Source organism: Microcebus murinus, chromosome 12 (assembly GCF_040939455.1).
Source record: "Microcebus murinus isolate Inina chromosome 12, M.murinus_Inina_mat1.0, whole genome shotgun sequence".
Lineage (NCBI taxonomy): Eukaryota > Metazoa > Chordata > Mammalia > Primates > Cheirogaleidae > Microcebus > Microcebus murinus.
In genome coordinates this window covers 70492425-70514286 of record NC_134115.1, presented here as the reverse complement: position 1 = coordinate 70514286, position 21862 = coordinate 70492425, and the positions used below count along the sequence as shown (strand labels likewise).

At 37.3% G+C, this 21862-nt stretch overlaps 1 protein-coding gene across 9 annotated transcripts in view; it reads left to right on the top strand.

Annotated features, from left to right (window-relative positions):
* The window catches only part of ELP1 (elongator acetyltransferase complex subunit 1), a 69492-nt gene that overhangs the window by 7127 nt on the left and 40503 nt on the right, over positions 1-21862 (top strand). For all 9 annotated transcript variants that reach the window (XR_001146718.3, XR_012922123.1, XM_012736773.3 and 6 more), the window contains 11 exons: positions 166-247; positions 956-1036; positions 4250-4335; positions 6706-6802; positions 7145-7235; positions 8360-8483; positions 9420-9513; positions 12047-12277; positions 13364-13534; positions 16706-16805; positions 19359-19541. Coding sequence is in view for 7 of the 9 variants with exons in the window: in XM_012736773.3 (XP_012592227.2) it covers positions 166-247; positions 956-1036; positions 4250-4335; positions 6706-6802; positions 7145-7235; positions 8360-8483; positions 9420-9513; positions 12047-12277; positions 13364-13534; positions 16706-16805; positions 19359-19541 (1340 nt within the window). In the remaining 2 variants the exon portion in view is untranslated. The remainder of the gene's footprint in view (positions 1-165; positions 248-955; positions 1037-4249; positions 4336-6705; positions 6803-7144; positions 7236-8359; positions 8484-9419; positions 9514-12046; positions 12278-13363; positions 13535-16705; positions 16806-19358; positions 19542-21862) is intronic.

Genomic DNA, 21862 nt, shown 5'->3' with positions numbered 1-21862 from the left:
TATTTCTAATCCCTTTGCCTAATAACAGGTCTCTCGATACCTGTTACTGAAGATATATTTGTTAAATAAATTCACATTTGTATATTTGTTTTGATTGAGATTGTAGTAAATTTTTACTGAGATACTGGTGTTTTGGTTTTCTTTTTTCAATTTTCTCCGTCTTAGCTGGAATGTGTTGGGAGTGTAGCCAGTGGTATCTCTGTCATGAGTTGGAGTCCTGACCAAGAGCTGGTGCTCCTTGCCACAGGTAAGCTTGTCATTGGTGCCTAACTGACTTACTACTGCAAACATTACTCCAGATATCTTACAGGCTTTAGTTTTGGAGTGCTTAAGTTTTAAAAAAGTTTCTTTGAACAATGAATGATACCAGTATTACAAATAGTAAAGTGAATGTGTTTTTTTCTGACTTAAGTTTTACCTCTTAGTATATTTTTTAAAAAGTTGTTTCTTGTAACTTTTTCAGTCTTTACAAGTGGGAAACAAAGTCATAAAATCTGAGAAGGCTGCTAAGTCCACAGTTATAGTTAAAAATGTCAGCAATATTTATTTTAACCTACTCTAAGAGTTGTTATATAAACAGATTCTAAAAGCCTCTCTTGCATTCATATTTTTTCCCTTAAGTCTCTTCAATCCAGATGAGTTCAGTAAACCAGCACCACTGATGATGTATATATTTGCAGAGATGTCTTGGATGGAAACTAGGTGTTGAAGTTGATGAAGGAGCATGTGGAGTTTTATGTTCAGCTTTACACACTTAAATAGCTGAAAATAAGCACTAGCTGACATATCCAGGCAAAGCTTTTATTATTTTTTTTTTAAGTCAAAGCATTTTGAGAGAATTCTTTCTGCCCTGACTCCTTCACTCCAGCTCTGTAGCTTATAGTGCCATAGACATTAATGAAATGGCAAATTTGTTACATGAAAATAACATCATTCTTGTTTGTGCCTCTCTAAGGTCAACAGACCCTGATTATGATGACAAAAGACTTTGAACCCATCATGGAGCAGCAGATCCACCAGGATGATTTTGGAGAAAGTGAGTATATCTTTGTTTGAAACATTTTGTTACCTTAGGTTCCTTCCCACTTCATTTTTCTTGTGCAGTGCTAGCCACATCATAAGCCTAAAGAACTGTGAAACTTAAACCTCCATTTGCTAAATGTCTGTTAGCCCAGTTCCTTTAGCCCATCCCAGATTTTAAAAGGCATATCTCTGATGCCTCTACAGGTCTGAGGGGGCTGGCTTTGTCAGTAACTTAGAAAATAGAAATCTGTGCTTGAGGTCACCTGGGTAGTTGTTTCCCAAACCCTAGGAAATGCTTAGGTTGGGGTTTTAATGAAAGAGATTGTATAAGCTAGAATAAAGAGAACATTTCTGGGTTGCAGTTTTGGGGAGAAGAGAAAACAGGTGGGCTAGAAGGCTGATTTTTGTTACAACTGATGAGATTCGAATCTGCATTTTCATGGGAACAATCAGATTTTTTTCGTGCTAAGATCTAGCCAAGGTCATTTGAGCATTTATGCTGTTGGGAATATTGAAGAGGGAGGAGAGGGGAGATGCTTATTGAATATAAGAAGCTCTGGCCAACTTGAAGACACCAGGTAGCTGGCCTGATTGAAGACAGGCATGGAGGAGAAGGTATTTCGACTTTTGCTGAGGGCTAACTTCATGTCTGTTTGCTCCACCAACTCTGAGAAATCACTTAGAAAACTGCTACTCATTTATTCATTCATTCAAAAATTATTTGTTCAGAAGTAATTTTGAGAAGTATTTGTTCACACTGTGAACCCAACAGTGTGTTTGGTGCTATGGATAATTAAAAAATAGTTGACTAGTTAGATTTTCTCTTAGGGAGTCTCACAAGTACAGTAATGACATGATAATGCGAGTATAGGGTAGCATAAGGGAAGGAAATCAGTAACTGGAGAGGGAAGATTTCCCAAAGGAGGCTGACTTGAGCTGACTCTCAGCTGAATTGATGTTGTGTAGATGAGGGCTGAGGGTTGGGGAGTAGTCTAGTCAAGTGAATGAGTCCATTTCAAGGGAGGGATGTTTCATAGAAACATGGTTTCTCAGGGGACTGAGTAGTTCAGCATTGCTGGAGTGGCAGGACATGAGGGTAGAATGAAATAAATGGATGGATTTTGATTAAGTTTGTGGTAGGGAATTTGGACATTGAATTATAGTTGATCAAGTATTAAAGGTTTTGATGATGAGAAATTTAAAGAGATTTTTCTAGTAGAAAGATGGCTCTTGATGACATATCTTTTTGTTTGTGTGTGTGGAGAGAGGTAAAAGACTAGAGGCAGAGTGATCAGGTGGGAAATTGCTACTGGAATCTAGGTGAGAGAGAAGAGAGGTAGGTGTGGGGCTAGAAGAGGGAATGAATTCAGGAAAAATTTGATTCTCAATGAGAATGGGAGTACATTTTTTGGAATTATCTGAGAAACTTTTTTGGAATATATGTGCATGGTTCTGCTCCTACCCTAGACCTGTTTAAGAAATACCAGTTTAGAAAATGAAATAAATAGGTTTTTGTATATAAGGTGGAGGATGAAAGAGTTTAGTGAGACACCAGCCGGGTGATGGGAATAAAGATGTGAGTAACTGAGAGAGGGCAGATGGGGAAGTGCTGGTTTGTAAGGGGTAGGTGGTGAGTTCTGTTTTGGATTTGTTGACCAGCCATGTGGGATTGTTATGTGCAGTAGGCAGATAAAAGGGGCTGAAGCTCTGCAGAGGCCGAAGCTATGGACTGTTAGTGATTGGTATATAGGAAATTTTTAGAATCTTGAGAGCAGATGAACTTGCTCAGGGACCAGATATTATAGTGCTGGAAGAGTCTAGGATCCAGGGTGGAACTTGGGGCATCCAGATTTGAGGACAGTCATAGAGTAACCACTACATAGTACTCTTTGGGAAAGTGCTCTGGGCCTGGCTTTCCCCACTGACTTTTTCATAAAAAAGCCTAATGTAGTAAATCAAGGGTAAGATAGTCCAAGTTAGGGTGTTAGGCCTTAGAAATGTATTTATCAGTACAAAAAAATTACCCTATGGAGTGATGAATATTTTTCCCCTAATCTAGAGGTCAAGAAACTGATTCTGGAAAGGGCTTGGTAGTAAATATTTTTTGCTTTGCAGGCTGTACAGTCTGTTGTAACTACTCCGCTTTGCTGTTGTAGTGTGAAAACAGTCATAGATAATACATAAGTACTCCAGTGTTCCAATAAAAGTTTCTTTGTAAAAGCAGATACAGGCTGTAGTTGACAGATTCCTGCTGTAACCCCATCACTTATTATCAGATCTCCATGGAAAAGTTCTGTTGCTTCACTTCTTGATCTTTTGCCTCTGTGGAAACTTGGCAGGTGGAAGCCCGGGGATGTGTAGCAAGATAGACACTGCTATTTGTACAAAGCAAGGTGTGCTGTCAGGTATTATAGTGCTTGGATGTAAGCAGACAGGAAATGGTCATACTAACCCATAATTTGTAAAAATGGTTATAGCCCTGCTTCATCAGGGTCAGAATCAATGGCAGGAGGGAAGAATTGGGTCCTGGATTTGTCTGGTGTTTTCAGGACTCTTCTTCATGGTACCTCTTGCAAATGGATGCTGTATCTTACCTCCAGGAACAGAAGGGTTGTGTTGTTTCAGCAGCTCTGCCTTTATGTTTTGTGTAAGAGAAGCATTATGATTTAGAAAGAACCCCAGTCAGTCTGGAAGGGAGAAGCCTTGTGTTCTAGTTTTGGGCTCTGACATTAAGTCTGCATGAGGAGCTGGATTCAATGATCTGCAGTCCCCTCTACCACCAATGGGAGGTTAGATACATTTAGTTGATTGAAATCTTACAATTAGAACTTTATTCCCAGCTCTTGTCTTGGGTTCTTATGTTTTAGACATATTATGTAAATTCTTCATTTCATTCTTATTTGTAAGATGAGAATGAGATTGCCGACTCCTGTCATTAAGGGAATTTGGAATATATAAGATAGCAGTAAAGCACCTTCTAAATTAAGGGAGAAGTCACAGCTTGCCAGGAGTAAACTAAATGAACAAATAACAAAATAATAAGGGACATTTCAAATTCTTCAAAATTACTGGTGCATATAATATGGAACATAGTTTTTTCAAATATTGACTGTTGGTTAAGTTTATTGAGAGCTCTGAGACTTCATGAAGAATAGCAGTGAAACTGCTTTAATTTCATTTCATTTCATTTACTTGTCTCACACATTCTCAACCAATTGTTCTGTAGGCAAATTTATCACCGTTGGATGGGGCAAGAAGGAGACACAGTTCCATGGATCGGAAGGCAGGCAAGCAGCCTTTCAGATACAAATGGTAAGGTTGGTTTGATGGATAAAGAACCTTGATTGGAACAATTGGAAGTTCTGCCACCCACAGGAACTCTTAGGTGTCCAGTTAGAGGCGATAATGAACAATTCTCTTCTGCTTTAGTAAAACTGTTTAGCACCCTTAGGAAATGAGTCATTCTAGAAAGATTTTTTTTTCTTTTTTATTGCCAAGTTGTTTTGTGATTTATTTTCAGTGTAGTGAATAATTATAACCAATATTCATCACCCTGTTTAAAAAAAAAAATCTCAGACAAAATTGAAACACCCTATACAGCCCTTCCTGAAATCCCTCCCCTTCCTCCCCAAAGATATGTGTCACCCTACATTCACTGTTGATCATTTTTGTGTACATGTTCTCCTACTTTTCCTACATATGTGTATATTAGATATTTTTTCTGACTTTTTTTTTTTTTGGATAAAACTCTTTGTTTTCTTTCTTTCTGGATTAGAAAATTCTAAAGACCACATAATGATGTCTTGATGATTCAAGGCAGCACTTACCAGTCTTCCAATGTAGCGAGCCCCTGACAGCAGAGGAGTATATACTTTTAGGTCACCTGGAGAAGCAGCTTCAATGTCTACTATCACATTAAATTTCTTTCAATTCTTATATTTTATCTAAGTTTATGTTATACAATATGAATAATTTTTAAAATATAAAGTAAAAAATATTACTCTTGAGTTAAATTAATGCCCCAGGAAGATGGGCCCTATTTGTCCTCTGGCATATTGCCAAATACCCCTAAGGCCAGCGTATATCTTGTAAGAGCAGTGGGCCCCAACCTTTTTGGCTCCAGGGACCTGTTTCATGGAAGACAATTTTTTCACAGACTTTGGGGGTGGAGGGGAATGGTTTCAGGATGATTCAAGTGCATTATATTTATTGTGTACTTTATTTCTATTGTTATATTGTCACTTGCCACTCATGGGTTTTTGTTTGTTTGTTTTTTTTGGCATATTATGACTCATGGGGTTTTGATATGAGTCTGTAAGTAGTGGACTTATGGTGTCTTTGCAGTTGAACCTCTCTGCTAATGATAATCTGTATTTGCAGCAGCTCCCCAGTGCTAGCATCACTGCCTCAGCTCCACCTCAGATCATCGGGCACTAGATTCTCAGAAGGAGCATGCAACCTAGTTCCCTTGTATGTGTAGTTTACAGTAGGCTTTGCGCTCCTCTGAGAATCTAATGCCATTGCTGATCTGGTAGGAGGTGGAGCTCAGGCAGTGATGTGAGCAATGGGGAGTGGCTATAAATACAGATGAAACTCCACTTGTTCACCTGCTATTTACCTCTTGCTGTGTGGCCTGGTTCCTAACAGGCCACGGACCAGTACCAGTCCACTACCAGGGGTTGGAAACCACAGTGTTAGAGAAGTATAGATTACATTATCATCATGACATTTGGTAGCTGTGAGACCTTGGCAAACTTCCTAACATTTCTGAACCTTAGTATTCTTGTCTGTAAAGGGGACATAATATCTCCTTACAGGGCTTGAGATTTGTAGGTAATAGTATTTATGCAACAGCTACCACAGCATCAGCACAAGGTAGGCACTCAAATGGTAGTTCTTGTTCCTGTTTTAGTGGACAAATAATTTTTGAAACTTTAAAAAATAAACATTGTTCTTATGTCAGAACAACTGTGTTATGAATAAATTATCCATGGTGGGTCTAATTCTGAAAACTTGATCTATAGAATCAGTAAAGGATTGTTAGAGGGCAGAAAAATGGAATAAGTATTCATAAGACACAATCTTGCTTCTTTGGGGTGATCCTGTATAGTTGGTTTTTATGTTCCCCTATTTTTAAGTCATTTTTTTTTTTTTTTGCAGAGGACTAAGCTCATATATTTTAGATTTAAAAAATAATACTTTACCGATCCGTGTAATATATAAACCTTATAAACATTACATTAAATGAAAGAAGCTAGTCATAAAGATCTCATATGATCCCATTTATATGAAATGCTCAGAATAGGCAAATCTATAGAGACAGAAAGTAAATTAGTAGTTGCCTACGGCAGAGGGGCAAGGCAGGGAGGGAGAGACTGCTAATGGAGATTGGGTTTCCTTTGTGATGATGAAAATGTTCAAAATTTAGATTATGATGATGGTTATACAACTTTTTAATTACACTTTAAAAAACATTGAATTGTGTACTTCAAATGGGTGAACCTTAATGATACGTATATTATATTCCAATAAAGGTGTTAAAAAGTAGTACTTTAAGGGAATCTGTAGTAGTATTCAGAAAGTGGTAGTTTTCCATACTTTATTTAACTTTGGAGAAGGCATGTTATCCTGTTACCTGCTTAGAGTAAGAGTTATCTAGTACTGGTGTCTTCCTCTCTTTAGCATGAGTCTGCTTTGCCCTGGGATGACCATAGACCACAAGTTACCTGGCGTGGGGATGGACAGTTTTTTGCTGTGAGTGTTGTTTGCCCAGAAACAGGTATGGAAATAAATTGCAGTCAATCAAAAAATTTTTTTATTATATTAAAGTTCAGGAAAGTTTTCTTCCTTTTGCTTTGAGTGGGATATTAATTACATGTAAGAGATGAAGGTGTACTGCTTTAGATGTTAAATGAGCTTAGAGTTAAGTGGAAGATCATTTAAAGTCATCTGGTCCATCCTCCCATCTGGTGAATACAAAATTTTAACAAGATTAATCTAATTGGCTTTGTAAAATCATGGCATTTTTTATTTATAAGGAAAGTGTTTGAAAACTTCTGACTTGACATCATTTATCAGAATGTTTTAAGTGTGTGTTTATTTGACTCCACCTACTGCACAGGGGCTCGGAAGGTCAGAGTGTGGAACCGAGAGTTTGCTTTGCAGTCAACAAGTGAGCCTGTGGCAGGACTAGGACCAGCGCTGGCTTGGAAGTGAGTGGGAGAAGAAACCTGAGTACTTTTCTTCAGAGAAATTCTTGGAACTGGGGTAGAGGTGGTGGTACCCATTGACCATAACACAAAAATATATTTACTTTTCTTCATTTGGCTTTGAGCCAATTTCTTTTCTTTTTTTTCTTTCTTTCTCTTTCTCTCTCTGTCTCTTTTCTTTCTTCTCTGAAATCTGGATTCAACTTGAATAGTAGATTCTGGGCTTCTCACAGATCTCATAATTCCAGGGCCTCATATGTTTTGCATTCATAATTATTAAAAGGTTTCCATTATAGGCAGATCCTGTATGAAGCCATTGTATAGAGCAGAAAATGGTGCTTAGAAGGTTAGTCCGAATCTTCAAGGCTCTGTGGGCAATGGAACTTTTGTGAAAACTAGGAAAAGAGCTTCTTCCTCTGCACAAGTTCCCACATTAGGGGGATCTACTTACCAAGGAACATGCAGGCTGGATTCAGGCCCTCTCCTTCCATTCACCTCCTTGGCTCAGTAGCCTTGTGCAGATCTGCCCTGATTATGGAAAGAAGAAATTTTTCCTCTGTCTCAGCAGAATCTGTTATATTCAGTGGGACTCTAAGTTTCAGACATCTTGTTTCTCACCAGTGTGATATCACATGATAGAGCAAGAGAGAAGTGTATTTGAGTTAAAACTCTAGAGACCAATATGAGTAAGATGAGGCAATTAAGATGCTTTCACTAGATGGAGAAAGTCTTAAAAAAAATACCTGCCTGAGCATAGAATATTTGCTAGAGTCATATAATTGAAGGATAAATAGGTTATAATTTTTAGGTGATTATGCTTGGAATGGTTTAATTGATTGATTTTTTAAAAACATGGTTGAGTACAATTTAAATCTGTGCTTTGTGGGCAAATGGAGCTTTTGTGAAAATTGGGAAAAGACATCTTTACTCTGGGCAGGTGCATTCCCACAGTAGGGTGAACTGCTTGCCAAGAGACAAGGTAACATGAATCTTAAAACTTCCTGAGATAAAGATATTTATTCATTCATTTATTTATTTTTGCTGAAAAAAATCTGTTGTCTGAATTTTATCTTGTTCATAAGCCAGTTGGATGAGCTTTTGTTCTAACACTGTGGGTTTGCTTTAAGACCCTCAGGCAGTTTGATTGCATCTACACAAGATAAACCCAACCAGCAGGATGTTGTGTTTTTTGAGAAAAATGGGCTTCTTCATGGACACTTTACACTTCCTTTCCTCAAAGATGAGGTTAAGGTAGGTGCCTGAGTTGTTCGCCATCAGATTTAGAGGACTTTCCACAGCTATAGAGGGAGTTTATATTTGATAGGGATATGTAAATAGAAGATCCAGAATAGACAGTAATAAAATTGGTGGCTTACTGTAACTGACTCTTCTTTCATAAAAGAGAAATTGTTTTTCCAAAGAGATTTTCCAAAAAATAAATGGCATTTCTTCACTACCTTAGATAAAACACAGGTGGGAAAATAGAAGTACTAGTTTTTATTGCTTATTTTGACAAAAGCATGATTTTTCCCGTAATAAGGATATTTTTCATTTATAACATTTAAACCTTAAGAAACTTGTGTATCATTAAGATCCTTGCTGAAGTAGAAACACATCAAATGGTAATCTTTAATTATGTAAAATTTTACACACCCTAAAATTTGAGAGAAGAGTTTAATGAACTCCCATGTATTTATTACTTTCAATATATACCAACACTTAGCAAAATTGTTTGCATCTGTCCACTATTCCCTGGCCTATACATACAAGCACACATTTTATTTCTTGGAGTTTTAATTCTAGAAATCATGTTTCAATATTTACTTTTAATAGTTAGGAATATTTTTCTTCACATAACCATAATTCTATTATTACACCGTATTTTATACCCAGTCCATATTCAAATTTCCCTGATTGTCTAAAAATGTCATTTTACATCTGATTAAATATCTTTTAATCTCTAAGCATAGTGCTTAAAGATTTATTTTTTTTTAAATCCTCTACTTTAAATATAATGACATATTTCACAGATTTGTTTGATGATTTTGTAAGTTAGTAATTTACAGCTAAGGATCAGCTCAGCTAGTGGGATTATTTGATTTGTGAGGGAAAAGAATTCAGCTATTGTAAAGATTTTGAAGTAAATGCATAGCTAAAGGCCAGTGACAGATCTTTTTTCCCTACTAGGTAAATGACTTGCTCTGGAATGCAGATTCCTCTGTGCTTGCTGTTTGGTTGGAAGACATTCAGAGAGAAAAAAGTTCCACTCTGAAAACCTATGGTAAGACAGCTATACTATTTCAGCCTTATGCCCTATACGGTGTAGTGGAAGGTAGAATGGTATGGGATTTCCTTCATTCCTTCTACTTAGTCCCTTAGTGGGAATCAAAGAAGCTGGAGTGGATAGATGGAGATGGGGGAGTGGTTAGGTTTTGATTATTTATGGATTTCAGTCATGTATTAGGGTTCTCTAGAGAAAAAAAACCAGTAGGAGATATATATATATATATATATATATATATATATGTACACTGTATAATACTATATATACTCAAATAGTATGTGTATATATACTGCATATATATAGTCATCCCTTGGTATCCTGGGGAGATTGGTTCCAGAGTTGCCTGTGGATACCCAGGTATGTACTTAAGTCCCAAAGTTGGCCCTGCAGAACTCTAGGATAGGAAAAGCTGGCCTTTTCTGTGTACTTGGGTATTGCATCCTGAAAATACTATATTTTCAATCTTGAGTTATAGATTAGAGGATTGATTGTATTTAGTAAAAAAAATCTAGCCTTAGCAATGTGGTGAGATCCAGTCTCTATAAAAATTTTTGAAAAATTAATTAGGTGGGTGTGGTGGTACACACCTTATAGTCCAGCAACTTGGGAGGCTGGGGCAGGAGGATCACTTGAGCCCAGAAATTTGAGATTGCAGTGAGCTATTATGATGCCACTGTACTCTAGCCAGGATGATGGAGTGAGACTCTTTCTCAAAAAAATAATTTTCCATGCCTTTTAAAATGTGTAAATCTGTGTTTTTAAGTATTAAATAACATATGAAAATAAAATTGAGAAGAAAACCTTATAGTTCTACCACTTAGTAATAATCACTATTAAAAATTTTCTTTTAGATTTTTTTTAGTGTATGTCTCAGTATAGCTATGATCTCATTATTGTTAAAAGTGTAGGTATGATACATGTAGTTTTGTAGCTTGCTTCAACTCTGTATCACGAACATATTTCCATTTCACGAGCATATGTACATCTGTATCATTTTAAATTGCTGTGTAATCTCTTGTGTCTGTTTATTGGATCTTGTGCTGCTAGACACTTAAAGTTTTATAATTTCTCATTGTCAATAGCAATGCACTGAACATTTTTGTTCATAAATGTTTTTACTTGATTACTAAGTGGCTTTCAAACCTGTAGTCAATAGAACCTTTTTAACTGAAATGTTATTAAGAAACTCATTCATTCACTCAACTCAATAGTTCTCAACCCTGGCTGTACCTTTAGAAAAACATAATGATATCCAGGCTTCATCTCAGAATTGGGTTCAGTCTGTTGGAATGGGGATGATACATCAGTGTTTGATTAAAAGGCAAAAAAAGCTCCCTAGTGATTTTAACATACAGCCACAGTTAAAAAGTACTGATTAACCAGTGTGGATGGCACTGTGAGATGCTCAGGGTAAAAATACTGCACAAGGATAGCCATAATCACTATCTTCACAGAGTGTGAGCATATCGTCTAACTTACCAACCCATGCCTACATAGAAGTATATTAATAACATGGTTAAAGACTATGTTATATATGCTGTGATTGCTAAATTAAGACTTAGCAAGATTATGAAAATAGATTCCTTAATATAACCAATATTCCTTAACATAATTCATAATATAATAAGATCTTAATTTGTATGTGTCATCTGTTTAATAAAAGTTGATTTGGGCCGGGCGCGGTGGCTCACGCCTGTAATCCTAGGCCAAGATGGGAGGATTGCTCGAGGTCGGGAGTTTGAAACCAGCCTGAGCAAGAGCGAGACCCCGTCTCTACCATAAATAGAAAGAAACTAATTGGCCAACTAATATATATAGAAAAAAGTAGCCAGGCATGGTGGCACATGCCTGTAGTCCCAGCTACTTGGGAGGCTGAGGCAGAAGGATCACTTGAGCCCAGGAGTTTGAGGTTGCTGTGAGCTAGGCTGACGCCACGGCACTCACTCTAGCCTAGGCAACAAAGCGAGACTCTGTCTCAAAAAAAAAAAAAAAATTGATTTGGGCATGATTAGGTTGTGTTCTTTTAATAGGTCTTGGAAAGGATAATTGCATGCTAATCTCCCTTGGGCAGCTGAATCATAGTTAATACCAGATAGCCTTGGACATAATTGCATGCAAAGCACCTGGAAGAAAATAAGCATCTTAAGCCTAATACAGCATAGTGATGCTAGTCCGGATCTTTCATTGAGTGTTTTATTAATAATACTATTAATCTAATTGCCATATTATCTTCTTCCTAAATGTTCATGAAAAACCCAGTACTGCCTAATCCTAGTTAGCTTTCCATGATGATCATACAGTTTGAAGTTAGAGGTGAAAATAAATGAATATTTCTGACCTTAATGATGCTTGACATTTTATCTCCATGGAAAACTATCTTTTAACAATTATTATTGTTATATTATGATTTTAATGAAGAGACTGAGCAGGGAGGGTCCCGTGAAATAGAAAAGATTGCCCGTCTCCCTCTAGGACGTGGTACGAAGTATGGTTCTTTGGCCTCTGAAGGCCTTTTCGTTTTCCCTTGCAGTTCAGCTCTGGACTGTTGGAAACTATCACTGGTATCTCAAACAAAGTCTGCCCTTCAGCACCTGTGGGAAGAGCAAGATTGTGTCGCTGATGTGGGACCCGGTCACCCCATACCGGCTGCATGTTCTCTGTCAGGGCTGGCATTACCTCTGCTATGACTGGCATTGGACAACTGACCGGAGCTCGGGAGATAATTCAAGTGACCTGGCAAATGTGGCTGTCATTGATGGAAGTAAGCTGCTGGGAAATATGTCCATGATCCTGAGCCCAGGACCTGCAGATGTGGTGGTTTGACTAGAACACTGGGGAATCTTTGTTCATCTTGCTTGTTTGGTTTATTTTTACTTATTTGTTTTGTGTTTCACTGAATGGGAATGCCGTTAGGTGGGGTTGATACTCTTTCAAATCCCTCTTCTCCCCACAGTTTCCTGTTGTACTATATCCATGGCCTTCACATTTACTTGTCTGGTTTTAAAGACTTTGAAAATTTTGACCTTGAGTAGAGAGGAGGGTAACAGTAGAGTCTGTGAGATCAAATGTGTTATCCTTGTCTGTTTGCCTTGATACAGATTTATGTTGACCCTAGTACCATTCCACTTGTATTGCTTTGTTTCCTGATATAAATACTAGCTATATATATTGTGTGGCTCTTTGCTATGTTCCGTTCATATCATAGACATCTGTCTACTGTGAGGATTAAGTTGGTGTTTTATAATTAGGTGGAGAGGTTTTCTGGGGGATAGGGGGCAGGATTGGGGAATGAAATCCTCACCCAAATGGATAGTTTACTTACTGCTATAACATAAGGACACTTGCTTCTGAGATTGTATTGTGAATTGGTATACAAAGTCATATTGTGTGTAGTAATGATAATACTGATTTTATAAGTATGCTCTATATAGAGAACTTAATCAGATCTGCGTTATTACCAAATCCATACATAGGAAGTACTTTAAGGATTTTGAAGGTATTGATTCCCTTGGTTTAGTGTGGCTTGGTTGCAGGCCCAGGTTTAAAGCTAGAGCTGTGACCTCTTGGCCTTTTTGCCTTAGCCCCTGGCACCTGAAACTCCAAGTTCAGAGATGGACTATTTTAGGGCTAGAGGTAACAGTAATCAGATATAGACAGAACCCATGACACTTTGCCCCCATAATGTTTTTAAGCTTTTTTCATGAGAAAAACACTGAAAATTATTTTTAAGAATTGCTACACGTTTTTTACCACCATTACTACTTAGTGATACCATGATGTTCAGATGCCTTATTTTACAAATTGGATATTCATATGTCTAATCCTCCTTTTTCTTTTTCATATGCAGAGAGTGTATTGGTGACAGTCTTCCAGCAGACTGTAGTTCCACCTCCCATGTGCACGTACCGATTGCTGCTCCCACACCCTGTGAATCAAGTCACATTCTCTGCACACCCTAAAAAGAGTAATGACCTTGCTATCCTGGATGCCAGTAACCAGATTTCTGTATATAAATGTGGTATGTTAAAAAACTATTACCATGATGTTCTGAATCAAGTCCCTCTGATTCCTACACAAAAGCAAATTATAGTTTGGTGTTTCCTTAGCTCTAGTGTTTCTAAAAATTTTGAAGTCTATAATTGATTTCATTATCATTATGATATTTGATTGACTTGGGTTTTTTTTTTTTTTTTTTTTACCCTACTCTGACTTATAAGAACAATTCCTTTTGCCTTACTGAACTTGAAGTTTCATTTAAGAAAAACATTCATTCAACTCTGGAAATAACATAGTGTCTTACTACATGGTTAACATGTTTTACTGTTTTCATTGCCTTTACACATATTTTCAGTTGTTCTCATACTGATCTTAAGAACTATGTCAGAGATGAAGTTTTCCTGTTTATAGGTGAGAAAACAAAATGTCAGAGGGTTTGCAATTTGTTTGAGCAAGAATGAATAAGGACTTCAGCACAGGCATTCTATCTCCTAATCTAGTTGTCCTTCCATAGTCCCATTGCTGTCACTTCCTTCTTGCTTTCCTGATGGACTGGAGAACCTGAAATTTGTTTTTATTTGTGAGTTCTATGGCCATATCATAAATAATACTTTCATATTGCAGTGGTAGCCTTGTTTTCAGATATCTTTTGAATTCCCAATTTAAAAAAGCCTAGATAGTTGCTGAGAGAGAATAATCAAATTTAATTAATTTATATTGGAATACCCTACTTTCATATCAGCTTTTCTGTTAAATCAGCAGCGTACTGTTTACATGAATTCTGTTTGGATATATCACCAGCTTCTCTGATTTTAGTTTTACTCTGTAAAATGCTATTACAAATGCTATAATATAGACAGAACTCATGACACTTTCCCCCGACCCTGTTTTTAAGCTTATTCCTGAGAAAAACACTGAAAATTATTATTTTTTTAGATGTTGAAAACATGGGTGTTTATTATTTATAGTATTTATGCTAGTAATATTTAATTATTTATTATAAAGGCAAGCTGTAGGATTTATTAAAATGTGAAGTGGCAAGTGATTGAGGCTTCCATACACAGGATACTGCAAACGGCAGGAACAAAGCTAAGAAGCAGCCCCATGTTTGATAAAGTTAGGGATATTTATAAGTGCACTTATACACATAAGGCATTACTCTCTCCTTTTTGATAATCATTATTAGCTTGGTTTTTGTTTTGCTTTGTTTTAAATCCAGCTGTGGTACTAGAGCTGAAAATTATTTTTAAGAATTGCTGTATGTTTTTTACCACCATTATTACTTAATGGTACCACAATGTTCAGATGCCTTATCATCTTCCTTAAACTTTTTTAAATAGCTTTTTAAAAAATAATACTAATGTGTTCATTGTCAAGGCAAATCAGAAAAAGCAAAAATTAAATGATTTGCAAAGGTTTTCTATCAGCCAGTCATATCAAAAGTAAACAAATGTTTTCCTCTGTTACTCTTTGAGTGTCTTAATGGTAGTTTTGTGAGATTAGAAAGAATCAGATATAAACTAAGCTTTTGTGGTGCTTACTGTATGATGCTAATGATTTTATATATCACTTTATAATGAATGGGATGTTTTGTCCTATATTTACTTTTTTAAAAATAACTTTATGCCATTCATTTATTTAAAGTGTATAATTCAATGGTTTACACATGTGTGCATATGTATTCACAGAATTGTATAGCCATGATTGATTTTAGAATGTTTTCATCTCCCCAGAATGAAACCCTGTACCACCCTACGTTCATTTTACTTGATATTTATAACTCCCCATGATGAGGTAGGGCAGATTGAGTGCTCTGCTTTTAGAAGATTGATTGGCATCAATATGTGGGATCTGCCTAAGGCAAGGGATACCTGGAGGCAGAGATAATAGTTAGGAGAAGCTGTCTAGACAGGAGATAGTGAGAGCTTACACCAGGGCAATGTTTGTAGAAATGGAAAGAAGAGAGAGATCATACAAATTCAGAAACTAAAAATGCTTGAGAAGTTAGGGAACATATTGTAGGGAGTTTGGATATAAGAGAATCTGGAAAAAGATTGTGGAAATCCTTATTAGAGTATAGATTTAGAGATTAACATCTCAAACATGAAGCAGTTTCAGGTGATGACCCTGGTTTGGGCAGCTCAAATGGACTTGAAGTTGATGAATGCCAGCCAGCATTGGGCACCGGCCAGGTCAGCATGGTAAGAGGACAAGTTGGTGAGAGATTAAAAAGTGCTTGTGTAGAAATGGCTAACATCAACTTCTGTATTGTCCAAGGGGTCAAGTAAAGGTTGAAGAATAATAAACTTTATTCAGATCAAAAAGAATGACAAGAAAATATAAGAGGTTGAAGTCAAAGATTTCATTTGATGTGTCCTGAGTATCATTCCTCCCCGCTCCCCCTCACTGTTTCCAGTTTGTTTATTATGTGCCAGGCTTTTATCTAGTCCTTGCTTTCTGGAAATTGTATTCTAGTTGGTGACAAAGATAGTAAATAAATAAAATCTATCAGATGGCAAGCGCTGTGGAAGAAAATTAAGCATAATAGGGGATAGGAAGAGCTTGAGGGTAGGGGTGTCCTGCTGGGGGAAGGTGGCTTTTGTATTTAGGGGTATCAGGTGGTGTTTAAGTAGAGACGTAGTGAGAATCCCAGTGGGAGCCATGCAGACATCTGGGCTAAGAGCATTCCAAGCAGAGTAAAAAGCAGCTACATAGATGCCTGTGGTGTTTAGGAAAGAGCCAGGAGGCTGGGGTGGCTGCAGTAGAGCAAATGAGGAGAGAGTTGTGTAGGGTCATAGAGGTGACAGGGAACAGCTCTCATAGGGCTTTAGAGGCTTTTACTGAGTGAGATGGGAAGCCACCAGAAGGCTTGGAGCAGAGGAGTACAGTGCTTAGGACTTCAGAAGATTCAAGGCTATTGAGAGATGGTTGAGGACAATGGAGGAAATAGCACTGGGGTAAGGAGGTAGTCCCCCCACCTGGTCTTGCTGAGGTGTGGTTTTTATTGGTAAAGATTGTGATTGACATGGTATTAAAAGAAAGCAGAGATTTTAAGAAGGTGGGTGAGATGTGATTATTTTCTAGATTGCTTTATTTGCCTAATAGAAATCATTAATTGCAGAACCCCATTTCCTTAGTATTAGGAGAAATATTTATAGTCTACAATGATAGTATTTGCATTTTTGTTTTCTAGGTGATTGTCAAAGTGCGGACCCTACAGTGAAACTGGGAGCTGTGGGTGGAAATGGATTTAAAGTTTCCCTTAGAACACCTCATCTGGAAAAGAGATACAAGTATGTTCTTAATTATTTTAGACCTCTGAGAATGGAATCAGCCAGCATTTAGTCCTAAATTAAGCAACCTGTTGTTATTCTGTGCCTGTTGCTGAGTGGAAAAAAAGTAAATATAACACTCAGGTCCTAGTTTTTCAGCCTGGTTGGGGAAGCCAGTCACTTAGTTTGTCTGAATGCCATATATTCTGATGAGTAGGAGGGAAGTGTGAGTTGTAAACTGGCCTAAGACCCACTCCTCACAATAGCCCTTGATTCTCCAGGAAAAATCACATGGGAAAGATGGAGATGGTAATGATAAGATGGCATTGCATTCTTTTCCATAAGTGAGGACGTGTAGATTGTTCATAGGAATGACCTAATGCAGCCTCTGTCTTTGCCTCATTCTAGACTCCAGGACTTCTGTATGTTATGTTTTGAGGCTCCCAGGTTGGAAATGAGAATGCATTTTACCATTGAAATAGTATTCTAAACAATTGGGTATAATTGAATATCTCAGGTACACTATAGCCATTTGCAGAATGACCCAGAAGCCAAATTAAAATGCCACTTCTTTGAGAATATGTTTTTTAAAAGTATCACTTATTGAGTGCTTACAGATAAGAAAACAAAGTGTAGAGGTTAGGTAACTTGCCCAAGGTCATGAACCAGGTAAATAGAGAATCCAGGATTTGATTCTATTCTAGTTGATAAGTCCATGTTCTTAAGTATTGAACTGTTTTGCCTCCTGGGAGCATATATTTTCAAATTAATAGAAATAATTAACTGAATACAACACATAACAATTTAATAAATATGTTTCTTAAATATATGTGATATATTTAATAAATACAGTATGAGTACCCAAAAAAACCTGTGCATGTTTTGGGGGCTGCCTATATAATGCTTAGGAGTTTTTAAAGAACATTTATGTGGTCGGACGTGGTGGCTCACGCCTATAATCCTAGCACTCTGGGAGGCCTAGGTGGGCGGATTGCTCGAGGTCAGGAGTTCGAAACCAGCCTGAGCAAGAGTGTGACCCTGTCTACTATAAATAGAAAGAAATTTATTGGCCACCTAATAGATATAGAAAAAATTAGCCGGGCATGGTGGCGCATGCCTGTAGTCCCAGCTACTTGGGAAGCTGAGGCAGCAGGATTGCTTGAACCCAGGAGTTTGAGGTTGCTGTGAGCTAGGCTGACGCCACAGCACCCACTCTAGCCTGAGCAATAAAGTGAGACTCTGTCTCAAAAAAAAAAAAAAAAAAGTAAACAAAATAAAGAACATTTACCTGATTGATTTCATTTCACAGACTTGAAACCACTAGAGTACAAAGCTATAAGGCAAATTAGAATAGGTGAGGTAGTTTTGAATATAGTTTCATTAAAAAATAATCGAGAGAAGGATAACTTCGAGTCATTCAGAGATTTCATCAAGGACATAAATACTTCTCTTGATCCTTGAGGAAGGGATATGTTTGGAATTGAGAAAGAAGAAATTGGGAACGTTGGGTCTGGTGGGGAAGAGAGTGTCACCAGAACCAGGCGTAGGTATGATCCTTCATAGAGAGAACACTGTAGGCCGGGCGTGGTGGCTCACGCCTGTAATCGTAGCACTTAGGGAGGCTGAGGCGGGTGGATTGCTCGAGGTCAGGAGTTCGAAACCAGCCTGAGCAAGAGCGAGACCCTGTCTCTACTATAAATAGAAAGAAATTAATTGGCCAACTAATATATATAGAAAAAATTATCCAGGCCTGGTGGGGCATGCCTGTAGTCCCAGCTACTTGGGAGGCTGAGGCAGTAGGATTGCTTGAGCCCAGGAGTTTGAGGTTGCTGTGAGCTAGGCTGATGCCATGGCACTCACTCTAGTCTGGGTAACAAAGCCAGACTCTGTCTCACAAAAAAAGAAAAAGAGAGAACACTGTGGGCTCTGGGCTGAATGCAGTGGAGAGCCTGAGTCCATGGAGAGCTGGTTGAGTAGTAAGATCAAGCTCTAGTGACCAGCTTCTCCAGTGGGAGTTGAGGATTTTCTGCTTGATCTAAAAGGCAGGAAGTAGCCATTATAGGTTACTATGTGAGGTGACAACATCAGTGCCCTGGTCAGTTGTATAAATGCTACCGAAGGAATATGTTACAGGCATGGAAACCATCTCTTATGCCAGTTGGTTATTTTGATGTAAGGTGCTTAGGAAAAGACCCATTCTACTGAGACCCAAATACCTGTTAGAATCTTGTTTAAATACTGGTAGATAGTGACCATGGATAGACTCTGGGGTTCATTTAGGGACTGGAACAGGGAATTTTCTTGTGTAGTCAGTTTCCTGAAGTGTTCTCTTCAAATTTAAAGATTTTAGTGTGTTTCAAATTTAATTTAAAATAAATACAAAAACATATTCTTAAACCAGACAAATATTATTTTTGGATTTGCTAGTATTTGGTATTATCTCAGGTTTTGTCCCTGCAGATAATTAGGAATTGATTGTATACAAGGGAGCTTCATTCTTCCTTCTTTCAGGAAAATCTCAGTGATTTTTAAAGTTTTATTCATGTCTTAGATATTCTTTAATATTTAAAACAGAATTCAATTTGAGAATAGTGAAGATCAAGAAGTAAACCCACTGAAGCTCAGCCTTCTCTCCTGGATTGAAGAAGACATCTTCCTGGCCGTAAGCCACAGCCAGTCCAGCACACAGTGTGTCATTCATCATTTGACTGTGGCCCCTTCTGAGATGGAGGAAGAGCAAGGACAGCTCAATGTCAGGTAGTTCTTCCCTGTATTCCACATGTTAAATAAGCAGACGGAGTTTGTCTTTTGCCTTTTATGAGCATGGGACTTTGTTTGGCTTCTAGCGAGCAAGGTTGAAGAACAGTAGCTTTCTTATTAGACAAACTTATCAAGAGGGTTAAGTCTCGTTTGAGTCATGTCAAAATAACAGACCAAAAATATATCAGAAAGTGGTGAAAAATAGGATAAATATCAATATATGAGGCAAATCATTTTTAAGATGTGTTGAATTCACCATCTACCCACATTCCTCCAGAGTAATTGCTAAATCTTATAATTGATTTTACTAACTAATAAGTGTAATTAGAGTGGCTAATTCTCATGGGCTAATGCGATGGGAAGGCATTTTATATATATATATATATATACACACACACATGCACATATCTATATATAACATTTTGTATATGTACACACACACACACACACGCAGTCATGTACCATATAATGATGTACTGTCAGTGACAGACTGCATATATGATAGTGGTCCCATAAGATTATAATAGAGCTGTATCTTTTTTTTTTTTTTTTTTGGTACTACGTATTTAAAATCCAATGGGTTTTTTGTTTTTCTGCTTGTTTGTTTTTTGAGAGAAGAGATCTCACTGTGTTGCCCTGGCTGGAGTGTAGTGGCGCAGTCATAGCTCCCTGCAGCCTTGAACTCCTAAGCTCAAGCAACTACCTCAGCTTCCAAAGTAGCTGAGACTACAGGCCACTGCACCCATTCCTCTTTTCTAAGTTTAGATATGTTTGAATATACAAGTATTTGCTGTTGTGTTACAATTGCCTACAGTATTCAGTACAGTAACATGCTGTATAGGTTTTTAGCCTAGGAGAAATAGGCTCTATAATATAGCCTAGGTGTATAGTAGGCTGTACCATCTAGGTTTCTTTATGTAGGTACACTCTATGATTTTGTATTAAAAAATCGCCTAATGATGCATGTCTCAGATGTATCCCTGTCATTAAGCAATGCATGAATGTCTACATGTTTTGTTTTGATGTGGAGACTTCAAAATGCTTCTGGCTTCCTCTTTTATACATTCTGTTTGGCACTTGACTACATTTACCACTGGAAAGCCGCCTCTATATTTCTTTACTTAACTGTTACTGTTTCTTGGACCTGAGTTTTGTTTTTTCTTGACTGCATCTTCATTATATCACAGGTTTTAGTTAATGAATGCTCTTCTCTGTAATGCAAGCCCTATTGTGCAGTAGATGTAAATAACATTTTCTGGCCAGCTCCTAGAACCCTCAGGTTTCTAATGTCAAGACTTGACAACTTAGTCATACACTAATGATAATCCCCAGATTTGTTTGTAATTAAAGCTCCACTGGTTAGATTTATATTCTGAGAATGCTTTTTGCAAAATTAGGAACCTTTCCTTACTGTAAATATAAAATGTGTTATTGCAGTCATTTACTCCTGCTTTTTTGAGTCAATACTTGATGATATTTTGAAAAAGCTTTTTGTGAAATGTCTAGATGCTGAATGTATTCTAAGTAAATGCACACTCAGAGTTAGCCAGGAGCTTACTTTTTGAAAAGCAGCGCAATTTACTGTGTTTCTACTCTTTCAAATTTGAAATTCTTTGTCATTAGCTTAGAGATGTAAAAGCTAGATGTAGTCATCTGATTTGTTGTAAAGGAAATGAGAAGTCAAATTACAGTATGTTTTTGCTGTTTTGACTTTCATTTTTCAAAAAAGACTGTTTTGTTCATACAAAAATATTAATGTCTTTGAGGAAAGCAAAGTCTCTCAGTTTTATAGCTATTAATAGTTTACATTTACTTGTACTTTGTAAAAGGTACTCTTACAGTTCTTTCCCTATGTTAGTTCATTTATTTCCCATAATACCTCTATGAAGTATGTGCTGTTAGTACCATCATTTTACAGATGAGACAACTGAGGCATAGAGCAGGTAAGTAATTTGCCTGTGATTATGCACCTGGAACCAGGATCTAATCCCACCTGGTTAGCCCCAGAATCTATTCTCTTAATCTCTTGACAGATAATTTATCCTCAGGAAACTGGAAGCATTTCTAGAGAAATTAACCATTGTTATAATTTTCAGGGTTTTCATAGATTGGTTACAAACTCTTCGAATTAAATTTTAATATTAGCACCATTTGTTTTTATCATTATCTCTTCCTTTAACCACTTCAGGACTGCGCTCACTGGCAGTGAAACCTAGCCCACAGCCAGCACTCATAGTCCGCACGATAGTTTGTGCTGTGCATTGACGACGAATCGTTTTGCTCTTGTGTGATGAGGAAAGCTTTAAAGCACTGAAAGC